The sequence below is a fragment of the Adelges cooleyi genome, unplaced genomic scaffold (assembly GCF_023614345.1).
Source record: "Adelges cooleyi isolate 19-005CV unplaced genomic scaffold, UGA_ACOO_1.1 ACOO_flye_CR_arks_rails_tigmint_CR_PRNA_759, whole genome shotgun sequence".
Classification (NCBI taxonomy): Eukaryota; Metazoa; Arthropoda; class Insecta; order Hemiptera; family Adelgidae; genus Adelges; species Adelges cooleyi.
Genome location: NW_026096468.1, coordinates 5,027 through 22,479, shown reverse-complemented (window position 1 = coordinate 22,479; position 17,453 = coordinate 5,027). Strand labels below are relative to the sequence as shown.

Below are 17,453 nucleotides of genomic sequence, written 5' to 3'. Positions count from 1 at the left end.
TTCATATTATATAGAATGACATAGGTACCCGGGGACTTGTGTGGCCTTATGGCTTCTTTGCTTTTTCCAAATAAACATTTTGTTTTGGTAAATCAATAATTAATAATAATTCTAGAACTGAAAGTAGGATGTCAATGCGGCGGCGGCGCCGAAGACTCGGTATCTACTATCTTGCCGGTAGATGGCACCATTAGGAGTTTCCATTAAAATCACCAACATGCACCCGTGGAAATTCTGGTAAAGTTTACTGGAAATCTCATTAAAAGTAAAATGTTTGAATTCTGCGGCATTTCATCTACTCACGGACTGGTCAAATGCTGGAAACAAACGTTTATCGGCCGTCAGTCCCTGTCGAATGACACAAGGTCATGGGGGAGTTCACTCGACGGGTCGACCGCACCTATCAGAGCATAAGTACTGATAATTGCCGGCAATCGTCCAACTCCGGTTCCCTTTCAATACGAATAAATCTTTCGCCTTTTACTAAAGATTTCCGTGGAGGGGAGCACTCAAAGGAGTCTAGATGAATAATTTTTCTAATGCCCGACTCTCGAGTTGGGCTCAAAATACTTTAAAAATAATCAATTTACTGAATTACATCGATACTTGTGTTCAATACGTCATAGCATTACTGGCCAGTGCAGTGATTGTCCGTCGATTAATGCTTACAGCATGACACATTCCAGCCTTTCTGGGGTACTTGGATAATCCCACCACAACCGCGGTATGTATAACCATGTTTAGGAAAATGATCCAAAAAATCGACGAAATGGTGGTGCTCGTTCTGGCCAACCTCTCGTTAATTAACAATGAATTCCCAATAACAACGTACGACAATAACGTGTCCGAAACGTTAGAAGAATTCAAGAGGTTCTACAGCACCTTGTTTTTCGATGATACGTCACGCGACAAAACTTACCACGACTTAATAATCAATTCTACCGAAAATAATATGGACACCGCTTTACATAGCCTTGGGTACGTTCTATAATAACTTTTGCAGACCGAATGAAGATGGTAAAATTGCCGGAATTGTGCGATACATCGAGGAAATGCTTGTAGAACATCTGCCTCTCGACGTAATGGCAAAAATTAAAGATGAGATAGATTCTACCGTCGACTCGTGCTTAAGAGATCTCATGAAAATTTAATCAAATTCATACTATAAAAGGAATTATCAGTCTAGAATAATTGAAAATCCAGCCAACATAGAACTCGAAACACCTCATCCACAGCCGCAACAGTTATTCGCATAATTATAATAGTCAATTGTCAAATACACTTTTATAAAATAACAAAATCTGTACAGCTATAAAATTCCATTTTATAATTATTAACTGACTATTACAATTCCAAATATATGTTTAAAAAAAAACTTCAAATTTTAGTTATTTATGATAGAATAATATTTTGTATTGGTCAATTTTGATTTGTTTAATAATACATTGAACAAATACATTAAGGTCGTAGCATATAAAGGTGAGGAAAACTCACAGATCTATATAAACGGTTACAACAAAAAGTGGTTAAATTACTTTCCAATTAACACTTTGATGCAAATCGGTGGATAGTAGCTTAAAACCAATCTAGTATAAAACAAGCACAATAAGAAAGTATTATACGTAAGTGAGTAGTTGTAATAAATATGGTATAGTAAGTATAAAGTATGGTTTGGTAAGTTTGGAAATAAAATAATAAATATCAATAATAACAATTATTATTCGGAAAATTGTATACGTCATAGTTTAATTCAAGATCTACCTTTTGCTAATTTTCAGACTAAAATCCCTAAAACTTGTAAAAGTGAAATAAAGAAAAAAATACCATCTATTTTACGGGAAAGAGAATGTGATATTGTACTATGTCTTAAGAATATTCTATACTTCATTGTAACTAATTTGACTATTTTTAATAAAGTTATGAAGCGCTGTAAATCTAAGTTGAAAAATATGTAAATCTTTTTGGGATTTTCCTCTATTTTGAAGGGGAAGGGTTGACTTTTTAAAATATTTAGGCTTTCAGATGCGATTTCTGATTTATAGAGTTGCTACCCGAAGAAATCGGTTCAGTGGTTTAAAACATATTTAGGTTCCAGACAAAAAAAAAAAGGAAAATCAAAACACAATTACACAATTACAATTCTCGGCTAATACATAAACTATTTTTTAGTTTTTAAAAAGTTTTTTTTTTTTTGCTTAACTTAGTGTTTGAACTAAAGAAGAAAGGGGAGAGGAGAGGAGATAAAACCTAAAGAACCACGCGAATATTCGTGGTTGACGCCATCAGTATAATAAAAAATAAAATAAAAAAAATTGTTTTAGAAATTAAAGAATACTCCCTGCTCGATCACATCGCATAAGACAAACAACAAGTCGTTTTTCGATTTATATTAAAAGTTCCCGTTTGACAGTGTACAATTTTAATAATATATATTTTATCATATAACATTTTGTTTTTCTTTGAAATCATTATTAAATCGACAATTGTATATATATATATATATATATAATATTATAAATATCTGATTATTATTATTATTATTTATGAATTAATTAAGATAGGAGTTCCAAAAAAATACAACATCTACAATGCGTACAAATCCAACAGTAGTATTTCTGTTTCTAAGTATTTATCAACCTATGGCTTATTTAATAAACCATTGCATTTTCGCAATAACAAGGTATATTGGTGCAAACCTAAAAAACGAAATGCGAATAATTTGAAAAACTGAAAACGCCTTAAAGATATTTTTATCGAATACACAAGTAACAAAAAACCGTGTTGTGTATACCCTACATTTTTTTTTGGCGTTGTACAAATATCTAAAAATTTAATACTTCTCAGCAGCTGAAAAAATTATACTAGGTGTTACTGACTTTAGCTTAAAATTATAAGTTTGTTTCGAAAAAATTGTCAACTTCTGATTTATTATAGTCTTTGTATTTTTATTATGAAAATTTATATCAATAACGTTACACACGAAAACCAAACAAAATTGAATTGCGCGACTTTTTTAATTGTTATTTCTATTTAATTAAAAATGCCTTTCGAGTCTATAATAAAACGAAGGAATAAATATTTTATATTTGAAATTAATTTGTTAAAGTCGAACTTTTAGTAAAAATAAAATATTATAACAAGAACAAACATAATAGATATGGAAAATGCAATTCAATGGGTCAATTTGTTTTCCTCGATATCAAATACAAATTGGATTGTCAGTTTTGAATTCACTGAATCACTGAATTTTGTGGAGAACAAAGTGTTCGATTTGATGTAATTTAAAATTTAATAGAAAACGGTTGTTTTTTTTTAAGATCTTATATTTTAAAATAATATTAAACAAATAATCTTTAAATATATCAATATATATTTTACATTTCAAAAAATCTGTACCAAAGTGGCCCTTTGGATAGAAGATCTAGACGATTTTATAAGATTCTATGTTAATTAATATCAAATAACTGTTAATTTTAAAATCTCCTTTCGGCTTGAGAATTTGATTGTAGTTATACGTATAAAAATACACACACGTGTATCCTATAATTATAAGTGGTGACATTTTCCCCTGTAGGCATGTTGAGCTCAATTCCACCATTCTAGATAGAATATTTCCACGCCTTGTACATCATGAAAGGGGAGATAAAAATACAAAAATGTTTAGCATGAGTTTTAGGTCTGTTTTTTTTCAATACTTTTAATTTTTATATAAAAAAAAATATAAAAAGGGCAACCGTTAAACACGACCGAAAATTAGTGAATATAATTATTGCAGTTGACAAAAGTACAGCTATTTCAAGTATGTGTGTTGCGGTTGCTTGTCATCCTAAATTTCCTTTATTTTATACAGTTGCTAAAAAACGTTTGCCAAGTCGGTGTCGGCATATAAACTGATATTTGTTTTTTTAATTTTCTGAGGATTTTTATATATATCTGTTATTATTATTTATAAAATAATAAAAGCAGGAGTAGCTATAAAATACAACATCTATGCGTACAATTCCAATAATAGTATTCCTGTTTCGAAGTATTTATCTACCTATGGCTTATTTAATAAATCTTTGAATTTTCTCAATAACAAGGTTATTACCTTTCTTGGTAGCTTTATTATGAAAAATTATATCAATAAGATGATACACGAAAATAAAACAAAATTGACAATTTTCTACATTTTTTTGTAGTCGGATTGACTTGTTTTTTTAAAACTTAACGTTTGTTAAGAGTTTTCATATTTTTTTACATTGCTACAGTTATTTCAGAAAAACGGATCAACCACTTAAGTACACAAACGACAATCCAAATTATAAAAACCACTTGTTTTTTCTGCAGAGCAATAATATAGTCGTATAGTTGTAAGTAAGTGTCTTAATGATACCAACCGAAATTTGTCATTTATTTACATTGCAACAGACGTTGTGAAATGCACACTACCTTCACCACAATTTTGTGCAGCACATAATATCTCTGTATATAATGTAAGAAATTGTACTGTTACTCTAGTATAGTATTCACCCTCTTTGGTGGTATACTTTAATTTTAATCCGGAATTTTATACTTCATTTAGCATTTTAAAAATACATATTTAAGATACTATTTAAGAATATGAATTTTAAAAGCGTTATTCTGGTTATAACAACCGTGTTATGCATCATCATGTCTATGTCTAAAGGTAGGTACATAAAAAACATTTAAAAACAAATGTAACAATAATGAGGTTATGTTAAAATAAAATGCTTTTCCATAAGAGTAAAATATTTTTATTATGACATCTGATGATTTTTTTAGAAAAATTAATTAAAAACTATATATACTCATTAAGTTATTTGTATATTATACATATCTATTTTTAAGTGTTAATGGAATATTTTAAAATAAAATTGTAACAAAAAAATATATATACTTATATCTAAAAAAGTAAAACATGTAAGTCCAATAAAAATCGCGGTGCTTATAACGCAAATGAGTAAAAATAATTTAAAAAATTTTTTTTTAATTTTTACTAGAACAAAAGTTATGTTATCTGTCTAAACATTGTGGGCCACTCTGTATAATCATTAGCAATATTATATAATTTTGTTTATCCAGTAATAAAATTATTTTACATATATAACTTATACGTGAAACATATATTATTTGGCTATAATAAAACTAAACGCTTTTGGATTGAAATAAAAATATATAATTTATACACAAGGATAAAAAAAAGTATTTAAGTAATTATTTTTTCAATATTTTTTCAGGTGACCCGAGTGTACCTCCTAAACGTAAGTTAATTGATAATATAAGTTTATATGCTTGACAAATTTACTAGCAGTTTTAAAATTATTTTCAATAAAGATTAAAATGTGTATTATAAAATGCTACAATAGTGCCTTGAGTTGTCAAAAATAAAAATACGTTTGCCATGTTCATGAAAATATTGTATAATTGTCCATATCTAGTTATAATATTATTTTAAGAATATTACATATGTGATATGTCTACAATACAATTAAATGGTTTTGGATGAAAATAAATATATGTAATTTAGACACGATGCACTAGGATAAAAAAAAATATCAAAGTAATTTTTTTTTTGATTTTTCAGCTTTGAAACTCCGCCCACGACCAAGACTACCAGAACGACCACTACCAAGACGACCACCACCATCACCACTACCACCACCATCACCACTACCACCACCACCACCACCACTACCACCACCACCACAGTAATACACGTGTAATTCAATATGCAATTTTATCATTTTTTTTTTCAAATGACTGTTAGTTGGTTGATAATATAAGTTTTTGTGCTTTACAAACATACTAGCAGTTTTTTAATTATTTCCAACAATGCTGAAAATGTTTAATAAATTATTATATTTAACATTGTTTTATAACCGATTTACACATAATAGTTTGATATTTTAAAATCACAATTGTTTTGAAATTAAAACAATGGATACTAGTAAACCCTGAGATTTTATTTAGAATGGAAACGCCTTGTACTTAGTAATTTATTAAGGAGCCTATTTTAATTTTAGTTAAAACTCACGTGTAAGATAATTATAACGACATTTATACACAATATTTTAATATATGTATGTATATTTTTTTTAGCTAAAAACTAACGCCCACTAACGACAGTTAAATTTACTAACAAAACTAAAGTATCCAAGATCCGTGTCACATTCTGAAAATTCATATGCTCACTAATTTGTGTATATTGTAAAATGTTCATCTTTGTTTATCATAATTGTGTATCAACTTTCATATTTTTCTAATAACAATGTATTCCAAATAACATATAAAAGATATTATGTCTAAGAAATATACCTATGTACCAATAGAAATAATATTCACCGAATAAGTAAATTTGTATTTAAGTTGGGCTCACGTATTACTTAAAAAAAGTTAGTTCATTAAACTTGAACGGTACCCGTGAACAATACGTCATAGCATTACTGACCAGTGCAGTGACTGTCCGTCGATTAATGCTTACAATATGACACGTTCATGCCTTTCTGGGATACTTGGATATCATATTATAAAGTTTTAATAGCGCCCAGAAATTTGTGCATTTGCAGGTTCTATTGAATGGTCCAAAAAATGGCTATATAGGCTGTGAATTACATTTCAATTTTCAAAAAATCCAAATTCAAAAATAATAGTTTGGCATATTTCAGGTTTTTTTTATATTTTGTAGTTGGATTGACTTGTTTTTCTAAAACTCGATATTTATCATACGAATATCGAAAAATACCTACGAAAAATCCATTTCAAAAGAATATACATATATTAAAACAACTATGTACACAGCCCTAGAACGTTGCGCCAGTTTATTTAGTGAAAATTGTCAATTTATGAAATATTGTTTTTAGCTTCGATGCAAAGCGAAAAGGTATTGGTTTTTCTCTGATGTGTGTTTTTTTTATCTGTATACACTGTAACTTTTTTAATACTGGACCAATTCCTTTGAGTAGTAACTCTATAAATCACAAATTTCGTCTAGTTGGTACTTGGGGGGGGGGGGGGGTAAAAGTTGAATAAGTTTACTTCTTCACAGTCGAAATTTGAAAAAACAAAAAAAACCGTATGAGTTTACAAGTTAGAACTTTAACTGGCTATAATTTCGAGATATACAAACACGGTGTACCAGAGAAACGAACAAACTTTAAAACTGTCGGTTGGTAACGTCTACCCATGTTACCATTTTATTCAATTTTATCACTTTTATTTATATTAATTTCTGTAGACCTGTGACCTCTCCGTTCCCTCGTTGCTTTGATTCCGCTGTACCCTACTGTACTAGTCCTCTTGTATAAAATCACTTTCAAATTAACGCTTTGATGCTTATTTGTAAATACAGAACCTCAATTTAATAATTTCTAATTTTGCTGATTTATACTGTGCTTGGTTTGGACTGTACTGGCTTGAAAATACTAACTACCGATTTGCATCGAAGCGTTTTTTCGAAAGTGATTATATCACTTTCAGATTTAAAAAATTCCTGTAAACCTATGACCTCCCCGTCCTCACTATGCCCCGACCCCGCTGTACTGGTTTATTTTAACTTTATGTTAGTATAATATGAGTACATACAAAAACTAAAAAATACAATTCGATAAATTCGTACAATGTTTTGTCATTTATATAAACTATCAGATTATGATGTATGATTATTTTGGCCATGGTCGTAAAAAGTATATATAGTTTTTTTCTTGTCACTTTTTTTTTATAGTATCATCAACCTTGAAAGGTCTAAGTTTATCTATAGACGGGAATAAGGTAGTAGACTTAATTATTTCCTCTGCATCAGGAAAGGTACTTTAGTTTTCATACATTAAGTTTTTAAACTTTGCCAAATAAATATAATGGGTAAAAAGAGTTAATGGTATTTTCTGGGTTCAGGACATAATAAAAGACAAAATTAAATACTTTGAGTTTGAGCTTGGGAAAACAAATTTATTAAGAACATGTTGAAGTTAATTTAGGTCTTTTGTATATAAACACAAGCTGTTGTCTAGAAACATTTTACAATTTTTTTATAGACATAAGTCTATAACATAACTTTGATTTGATTTTAATTGAATTTTATTTTATAATATCAAACTCAGCTGAGCCTAAGTCATCAGAACGTTACACATATCTGTTTTTTTTTTCAAACCTATGTATTTGTACTTGAGTATCCTACATTTAAAAATTCATCTATAATTAATGTAAAATCAGGGTTCTAAAATGCAAGAAAATAAATAGTTTTAACATTTACTATAGTTATGTGACTAAAGCCTAAAGGTGTAAAGTAGCATACAATGTATTAGTATTTAGTATGTTATATATGATAATATTATAGCTAGGTATATAAAAATAATTTTAATGAAAACTTTTTTTCGACCAAAAATCAAACTACAAATTTCTTTTTGTAAAAAAAAATTCATTTTAACCACCAATTACTTTTGTGTTTTTTTATTTCAAGTTCATAGCAACATCTGAACAAATATTCATATGCAGCGAACCCGATTGACGAGTATCAAAATTAATTTTAACCGATGTCTAGTTTGTACATACCGCATAAAGAATTTAATATCTCTCAATTTTCCTTTGTTCGGCTTTTATTAAATCGTCGGTGTACATTTTTCTACAACGGATATTAGTCAAGTCTGTGTACTTCAAGAGCGTTGTGATCGTCGTTGACGAAAAAATGAAAGCCGGACAACATATTTTTTTAATTTTTTTAACGATTTACACGGCCGCTTTAGTAGCAGCAGAGTCGGTAACGCCGTATCAAGTAAACGCTTTGAATTATGTATTCAATTTACCCGGTTGGAGGAATTTACCGCAACATAGACGTTTCAAGCTAGTCGTGCCGTGGATGAGAGGAAGAACCCGCCGCATTTTGTCCGTCAAAGATATACTAGAAACCGACCGCAATAACGGCCACCCACTAGTCACCGTCAGAAACGCGGGTAATAAAATCCGTCTAGCACATCAGCTTTTCAGCTGTCAGTATGCCAGCACTCTGAAGAAGTGTTACCATTACAATTTGGGCGCAGTGCTCGAGTGTAAGGACATCGGAGATCCCGCCACAACCGCGGTATGTATAACCCGGTTTAGGCAAATGATCAGCGAAATCGACCGGCTCGTGGTGCGCGTTCTGGCCACGCTTTCGTGTATCACCGAAGTGTTCCCAATAACACCGTACGACGAGTATGTGACAGAAACGTTGGAAGATTTCAAGAGGTTCTACAGCACCTTGTTTTTCGATAACGATTCCGGCGACAAAATTTACCACGACTCGATAATCAGTGCTACCGAAAATAATATGAACACCGCCTTGCGACGCTTGGGTAGGTTCTATGATGATTTTTGCAGACCGAATGAAAACCATAAAATTAACGGAATTAGGCTATATATCCGGGGTATGCGTGGAATATTTGAGCCCCTCGACGTAATGCGACAAATTAAAGATCTGATAGATTTTAACGTCAACTCGAGCTTAAGTGAACTCTGGGACTCTGTTGGCTTCGAGTACGATGCGGTAAATGATAAAACCCGTGTTACGTACGTACCGTAACGAATTCCAAGAAAATGTAAACAAATCCATACTATAAAACGAATTATCTGTCTAGAATAATTGAAAAACCAGCCGACATAGAACTCGAAACACCTCATCCACAGCCGCAACAGTTATTTGCGTAATAAAATATTCAAATTGTGAAATACACATTTTATAAAATTACAAAATCTGTACAGCTATTAAATCTTGTTTTATAATTATTAACTGAATATTATAGTTTAAATATACGTTTAAAAAAAAAAACCCACAAATTTCTAGTTATTTATGATAGAATATTATTTCGTATTGGTCAATTTTGATTTGTTTAGTATAAAGATTGTTTCAGCATAAAGCAAGCACAGTAAGAAAGTATTATACGTAAGTGAGTAGTTGTAATGAGTATGGTATAGTAAGTATAAAGTATGGTTTTGGTAAGTTTAGAAATAAAATAATAAACATAAATAATAACAATTATTGAGAAAATTGTACACGTCACAGTTCAATTCTAGATCTACCTTTTGTCTAAAAAGTTATGAAGCGCTGTAAATCTAAGTTGAAAAACATGTAAATTTTTTGGGGGTTTTTCTCGAATTTGAAGGGGAAGGGTTGACTTTTTAAAATGTTTAGCCTTTCAGTTGCGATGTCTGGTTTTTAGAGTTGCTACACGAAGAAATCGGTTCAGCGGTTTAAAAAATATTTCGGTTCCAGACCAAAAAAAAAAAATCAAAACACAAAATGAGAATGTATATTTATGGCTGAAAAAAATATTCCCATAAATGAAATAATTTGAAAATCGGATGTATACTTTTCTTTATAACTGATATATTATTTTGAACTTTGTTTTTTTTTATTGACAATTAGAGTAATATTTTCAACCCGATAATATATAAAATGTAATCAAATAATATAATTTAATATTTTATTACATATTTTATAGGTACTATATATATTGAATTGGTCTACAATGAAGACAAAGTTTAAAAGTTAAAACTTTATTATTCGCTTTAATAATAAATTGTTTTTGTATGTTTTTAATTTTATTTTTGAAATAATATATTTACTGCGGCAATATTGTATTGTTTTAATAAAATAAAAATGCATACAATTGTCTTCGACTTCAAATTGTTACACGTAACATATTTTACAACTTACGTTACCTTTACTTACCATTTGGTTATATTCAAAGTAATTCAATATGGAAGACGGTACATTTATGTATCCACGTCACTAGTTATATGCCGACGTTTCAGACTCTTTGCAGAGTCCATCTTCAGGGCGATAGTGGTCTCGACTGTTCAACTCCGGTTCCCTTTCAATACGAATAAATCTTTCGCCTTTTTGTTCAACTGCCGTGACCATACAGTTTTAACGCATTCATCATTTGTTACAGAATGTTTAACCCACTGCGGATAATCGACCCTCTGGGCTTGGCAGTTGTAGCCCATTACTCATACATCTGCTATGACCATGCCAGTGGGGACGAGGAGGCGTTTGGGCAGAAACAGTAACAACGGCGTATCAAGGAGGAACAGGAGCGGCGTAACAAGGCCAAGGTGTGGAACGAATCGGCTAAGTGAGCAATGGTGAACGAACAGAAGAAGATCTCGGTTAGGTTATAGGTTGAGCCGGATAAATTCTGAAGCTCAATTATTAAATAATTTACTACCTTTTGGAACCAACAACTGCTTACCCAAATTGTTGACTGGTCGATAATCAGTTTTACAAAGCACCTAATTACTACTTACTGTCCATCACAATAGATACATGTAGTTATCGAATTGACTTGAGTTTAAATTAGTTTAAAAAAACCTAACCTTGTTCATTTTATTACCCACGTGCAGATTTCAACAAAATTGGGCAATTTTTTTGTCAATATTTATTAGTTTGTTTTTGTCTAGTCTGATTGAAATTGAAATCCAAATTTTATATATTATCTGTTTGTCACTAGCGTTTTACACCGCTTTATAATAAAAATCCAGCAGAAAATAATACAATTATAGACAACTTGGATCAAGATGCTGTGATCAAAAAACAATACACCTCCACAAGTTTGCGGTTATAATTTTTTACAAATGTGACATGATATATTGCGTTAAATTTTTCGAATTTTTACTTGTGCCAAAATTGAAATTTAACCACAAATAATTTGTTTTAATCCAGAGAACTGCATTGTCTTTATCTACTATCTAGCGAAACCACAGCTAAGACAGCCTCCAGTGAATGTGGCTCCATAACATCTTCGTCTTACAGACTCATATAAAACCTCTAATATGTGTAACTGATATTTAATAAAATATATATTATATTATTATTGGCAAACAACATCGTGATCAATTTTGTATAATATATTCTATATTTATTCGGTTGAGTGCCATCATTTCTTATAGGACAAGCCTAAGACATTTTTCTTGTCTTTGCCTTCCATTGTGATTTGTGATGTTCAAATATACGACACTTAGTTTAGTTTGTTTTGATTTATTTAAATACATGTTTTAATAAGACAAAAATGTTTTAAGTTGCACACAATGAATTAAGTAATAAGAGGCCAGACTTTGGTAAGTTCTAAACCACTTCTATAAAACATACAATGCATGCTAAATATTAATAATATAAATAATATGAATCTTTTCAGTTGAATAGCAATAAGATTATTGTTAACCCGACCTACTTTTTATCAATACAACGAATATTATTTCTCTAAATAATTATCAAATAACCCAAACAAATAATAATATAGGTAAACAAAAGTGATGGTGTGATAATGTTTATAATAAATGACTGTATATTCACTTACAAAGAAGTTATACTTACTAAAGCGAACTGTATAATAACAAACATCAGAATAAATTAACATAATTACAGTGTAATACCAATGTATAGATCTCCAAAAGGTAATGGTAACATATTTTTAGAGCAACTACAAGTAATACAAATTAATAATCTTAACGTAGAAGTGAGTTTGGACACAGGTGTGGAGATAAGTATATTACCGTATAATATGTATGAACAATTTAATCCAAAACTTGTAATAAACAAATGTGATATTAAAAAAGAAACGTTCGGAGACTTTTTAATAAAACCATATTCGGGTACAGTAATTAGGTACGGTTTTTATCGCTTTTTCTACAACAAAGTTAACCATTTCTCCAATTAATGAACTTACAATTCACTCATGTAGCGATGATAATTCGGGAAATAGTTGAAGCAGCGAAGGCAATATTTTTTGTGTTTTTTTTTAATTCAAAAGCTCAAAACCACATCTGAATACATAATGTGTAGCGAACCCGGTGGACGCGTATCGAAAATACGTCTATCATCGTTGTTGTTCATCGCGTGGGTACAGTATTTTCGACGTTTGTACATACCCGTTTTGGTCTAGCCTGTGTACTTCGAGACCGTTGCGATCGTCGTGTATTTGTAAAACATGAAAGCCGGACGTGATATTTTTTTAATTTTTTTAACGATTTCCACGGCCGCTATAGCAGCAGCAGCAGCAGCAGTGCCGGTATCGCCGTATCAAGTAAACGCTTTGAATTATGTATTCAATTTACCCGGTTGGAGGAATTTACCGCAACATAGACGTTTCAACATAGTCGTGCCGTGGATGAGAGGAAGAACCCGCCGCATTTTGACCGTCAAAGATATACTAGAAACCGACCGCAATGGCGGCCACCCACTAGTCACCGTCAGAAACGCGGGTAATAAAATCCGTCAAGCACATCAGCTTTTCAGCTGTCAGTACGCCAGCACTCTGAAAACGTGTTACCGTTACAACATGGCCGCAGTGCTTGAGTGTAAGGACATTGGAGATCCCGCCACGACCGCGGTGTGTATAACCCGGTTTAGGCAAATGATCAGCGAAATCGACCGGCTCGTGGTGCGCGTTCTGGCCACGCTTTCGTGTATCACCGAAGTGTTCCCAATAACACCGTACGACGAGTACGTGTCCGAAACGTTGGAAGATTTCAAGAGGTTCTACAGCACCTTGTTTTTCGATAACGATTCCGGCGACAAAATTTACCACGACTCGATAATCAATGCTACCGAAAATAATATGAACACCGCCTTGCGACGCTTGTGTAGGTTCTATGATGATTTTTGCAGACCGAATGAAGACGATAGAATTAACGGAATTAGGCGATATATACGGGGTATGCATGGAATATTTGAGCCCCTCGACGTAATGCGACAAATTAAAGATCTGATAGATTTTAACGTCAACTCGAGCTTAAGTGAACTCTGGGACTCTGTTGGCTTCGAGTACGATGCGGTAAATGATAAAACCCGTGTTACGTACGTACCGTAACGAATTCCAAGAAAATGTAAACAAATCCATACTATAAAACGAATTATCTGTCTAGAATAATTGAAAAACCAGCCGACATAGAACTCGAAACACCTCATCCACAGCCGCAACAGTTATTCGCGTAATAAAATATTCAAATTGTGAAATACACATTTTAAAAATTACAAAATCTGTACAGCTATTAAATCTCATTTTATAATTATCAACTGAATATTATAGTTTAAATATACGTTTAAAAAAAAAACCCACAAATTTCTAGTTATTTATGATAGAATAGTATTTCGTATTGGTCAATTTTGATTTGTTTAGTATAAAGATTGTTCCAGCATAAAGCAAGCACAGTAAGAAAGTATTATACGTAAGTGAGTAGTTGTAATGAGTATGGTATAGTAAGTATAAAGTATGGTTTTGGTAAGTTTAGAAATAAAATAATAAACATCAATAATAACAATTATTGAGAAAATTGTACACGTCATAGTTCAATTCTAGATCTAACTTTTGTCCAAAAAGTTATGAAGCGCTGTAAATCTAAGTTGAAAAATATGTAAATTTTTTGTGGTTTTTTCTCGTGTTTAAAGGGGAAGGGTTGACTTTTTAAAATGGTTGGCCTTTCAGTTGCGATTTCTGGTTTTTAGAGTTGCTACATGAAGAAATCGGTTCAGCGGTTTAAAAAATACTTAGGTTCCAGACCAAAAAAAAAAAAATCAAAACACAAAATGAGAATGTATATTTTATGGCTGAAAAAAATATTATAAAATTACAAAATCTGTACAGCTATTAAATACTATTTTATAATTATCAACTGAATATTATAATTCAAATATACGTTTAAAAAAAAACCCACAAATTTCTAGTTATTTATGATAGAATATTATTTCGTATTGGTCAATTTTTTCGATTTGTTTAACCTCAACTATAACTTGAGCCGTACATTAAGTAACACAATATTTTAGTTAGTGGACAGCAAGTATTGTTTTACTTGTGGCATCAATAAAAAAAGTCAAGCTAAGGTATCCTTATAAATAGTTGTAATGAAAACGCCAACCTCAGAGGTTGTGTAAAGGGCGTTTGTGATGTGCCAAAATATTAACAACAAATTAAGTGATTTTGGTAAACTAGCATCATACAGAGCAGATAAATCGGTTGTGTTGGACAGGTAGGTTAATTGGTAGGTAATTGGCTATCAAACAACATGTGAAACTGACATTTTAATCCATCAAAATAAGTTAAATTAATTTTACAACGATATTTCTTTTTCTCTTTGAGTTTGGAGTAATAATAATTATTTAACTATTGGACTGACTAATATAGCTAGTTCAGTTACAAATAGGTGTACATTTTTTTTAGATAGTACTACCAATATACATTAAAAACCAAAAAATTAACATTAACTCATTCTTCTATAAGGAGTAAAAACTTGTTATATTTATCATGATTCAGGAGTATTTTTAAGACTTAAGGTCGGTTTTAATGACCACTACCTATATTTTTAATTAACCAGCAAAAAATATTACAGATTAAACGTGTATAAAGGATATTTATTACATATTTATACTGTGAACTGCACAGTTTTAATCAGTTTTGATTTTATTTTACTAAATTTGTTTTTATAATTTCATAGTATATTATATTTACATTTTTATAAAATGTCAATATTAAATGTTTTCAATCTCGCATCATTAAGACAAATTATGTGATCATAGTCGCTTAATATATTTGATGTGTTAATCACTTGTCATGTGTTTTTTTCAGCAATATATCTTTCACAAAAGACTACCTCAGGTCTTTTCTCATTTTTTGTGGACCGCCAGTTGATATTTTTTCCCACAACAAATAAATCGTTTTCAATAGTAACGGCATCTGCATTTTAAAATAAAGTGTTATAAATCTATTAATGTTGTCACCATTTACACTGATGATTTAACCAACTGCTGTGTAAAGCGATAGCCACCGTACTACTGTATAGTCACAAAAATTGTGAAACGTAAACAATCGCTCTAAAACTGCAATAGGTTTGAAACGTCAGATAGCTAATGACAAAATAGATAGATTCGAATATGATAAAACTAATAAATTTTATACTAAGACAATACTTCTTAAACATTATTATTCACTTACTCGCATACATTTTTGCCTTGATCATATCAGGAAGCGTATCCCATTTTGAATTATTTAAGTTCATTTTGTAAGCACCTTTGGATGTTGAATAAGGAATACCGCCAAATAAATATAAATCGTTTCCTCTACTTGTAATGCCTGTTGTAGCAGTAGCTGTTGGCATAGGATTACACTGCGTCCAATGTTCTTTTTGTAGATTATAACAGTCAACAATACTTGAAAAGTTTTTACCATCACTTCCGCCAAACTTCATAGAAAAAAATCAATTGCAATAAATATAAAAACATTTACAATTTTTTTTTTTTGTTTGGTCTGCTTGTAATGTCTATTAAAGCAGAAGCTGTTGCCTGTTTGTATCGGGTTAAACTGTGTCCACCGTTTGTCTTGTACTTCAAGCACTCTTTACTACTACATAGTACATTGATATCTCCAAGTCTTATTTAGGTTTTGAAGTTATTTTTATTTCATAGCCTTGTTGGGTTGTTGGCTAGTTTTGTTTGGGTAAATAGGATACTGGTACTATTGGGGACGATTTAAAACCTAAGGTTTAGTTTAATTTATTAATTAAGATTAATTTAGCCTAACATCAGATTTTATATGTCACCTAAGTAAAACACTGCGTTACATGTTAATATAACATAAATCATGTATACAAAACAGTAAACCTATTAAAACTGTCACTTTCTAAAAACTTATATATTAAACTATTACTATCTATACATGTATACAACAGATTAAATAAAATTTCATACTTACAACATATAAACAAGAGTTGTGAATTATAGAACTGCATGAGTTCCGAGCGTTTGGCATTGGCTGTTTTATTTCGGCCCATTCCTTTGAATATATGTCATAATATTCTACTGAGTTCAATACTAATTCACCTAAAGTACCTTGACCTCCTACCTATGCGGCATAGAACGTAATGACACATATTAAATATATATTTTTCCAATGTATCACATGTATTGTTTAACTCAGATATATTGTTTTACGAATAACCGAAATTGATACACACCACGTAAATATACTTTCCTTGAGTGCAAACAGTAAACAATTTTCTTAATCTTCGCAAAGGCGTTGTAGGTATCCACGTTTTTGGTGTAGAAGTAAGATCAAGTTCATAAACACAATTACTGTATTCTTCTGATTTATTAAGACCACCAATTGCAAGTAGTATTCCAGTTTCCGAAACGGCCAAAGTTGCACCACGACGGGGTGGACAAAAAAATGAATAATCACATGATTTTCAATTAAGATTATTTTCACACCTCAGATCCATATACATTACATAAGAATCGTCACCATTTGATTGACCTTTAATTGCGAAAATAATCTGAAAACAAATAATTAAATATTTTATTTTCTACAAATGTAAAACGTATTCTATAGATATCTTACACAGCAAAAATATGTTTAACAAAAATAATTTATATTAGTAATTTTATAAAAAATTATTGAAACATTTGTGTTTGATTTCAATTTTCATAA

At 30.8% G+C, this 17,453-nt stretch overlaps 2 protein-coding genes and 1 non-coding gene across 3 annotated transcripts; 2 read left to right on the top strand and 1 right to left on the bottom strand.

Moving 5' to 3' along the window:
* Positions 1–440: 440 nt before the first annotated feature.
* On the top strand, positions 441–562 carry LOC126845324 (U5 spliceosomal RNA). Its single transcript, XR_007686758.1, has one exon. It is a non-coding gene; the product is annotated as a U5 spliceosomal RNA (small nuclear RNA).
* Positions 465–9,578, top strand: LOC126845322 (uncharacterized). Its single transcript, XM_050583973.1, has 2 exons — positions 465–882; positions 9,235–9,578. The coding sequence occupies exons 1-2, from the start codon at positions 737–739 to the stop codon at positions 9,554–9,556; spliced, it is 468 nt and encodes a 155-aa protein (XP_050439930.1). The 5' UTR covers positions 465–736; the 3' UTR covers positions 9,557–9,578.
* Positions 9,579–15,470: 5,892 nt separating this feature from the next.
* On the bottom strand, positions 15,471–17,208 carry LOC126845321 (kelch-like protein 12). Its single transcript, XM_050583972.1, has 4 exons — positions 16,981–17,208; positions 16,719–16,868; positions 15,963–16,209; positions 15,471–15,704 (listed from the first exon to the last, which is right to left on the bottom strand). Exons 2-4 carry the CDS (start codon positions 16,773–16,775, stop codon positions 15,580–15,582), a joined length of 429 nt encoding a protein of 142 aa, XP_050439929.1. The 5' UTR covers positions 16,776–16,868; positions 16,981–17,208; the 3' UTR covers positions 15,471–15,579.
* Positions 17,209–17,453: the final 245 nt, after the last annotated feature.

Bases quoted from the DNA above. Each gene is read 5' to 3' on its own strand.
- LOC126845321 (XM_050583972.1), bottom strand. From the start codon at position 16,775: ATGCCAAACGCTCGGAACTCATGCAGTTCTATAATTCACAACTCTTGT. The intron at 16,210-16,718 runs GTAAGTATGAAA...TTTTCTATGAAG, and splicing joins ACAACTCTTGTTTATATGTT to TTTGGCGGAAGTGATGGTAA. The intron at 15,705-15,962 runs GTAAGTGAATAA...TTTAAAATGCAG, and splicing joins CAAGGCAAAAATGTATGCGA to ATGCCGTTACTATTGAAAAC.
- LOC126845322 (XM_050583973.1), top strand. From the start codon at position 737: ATGTTTAGGAAAATGATCCAAAAAATCGACGAAATGGTGGTGCTCGTT. The intron at 883-9,234 runs CTTGTTTTTCGA...GTTCTACAGCAC, and splicing joins TTCAAGAGGTTCTACAGCAC to CTTGTTTTTCGATAACGATT.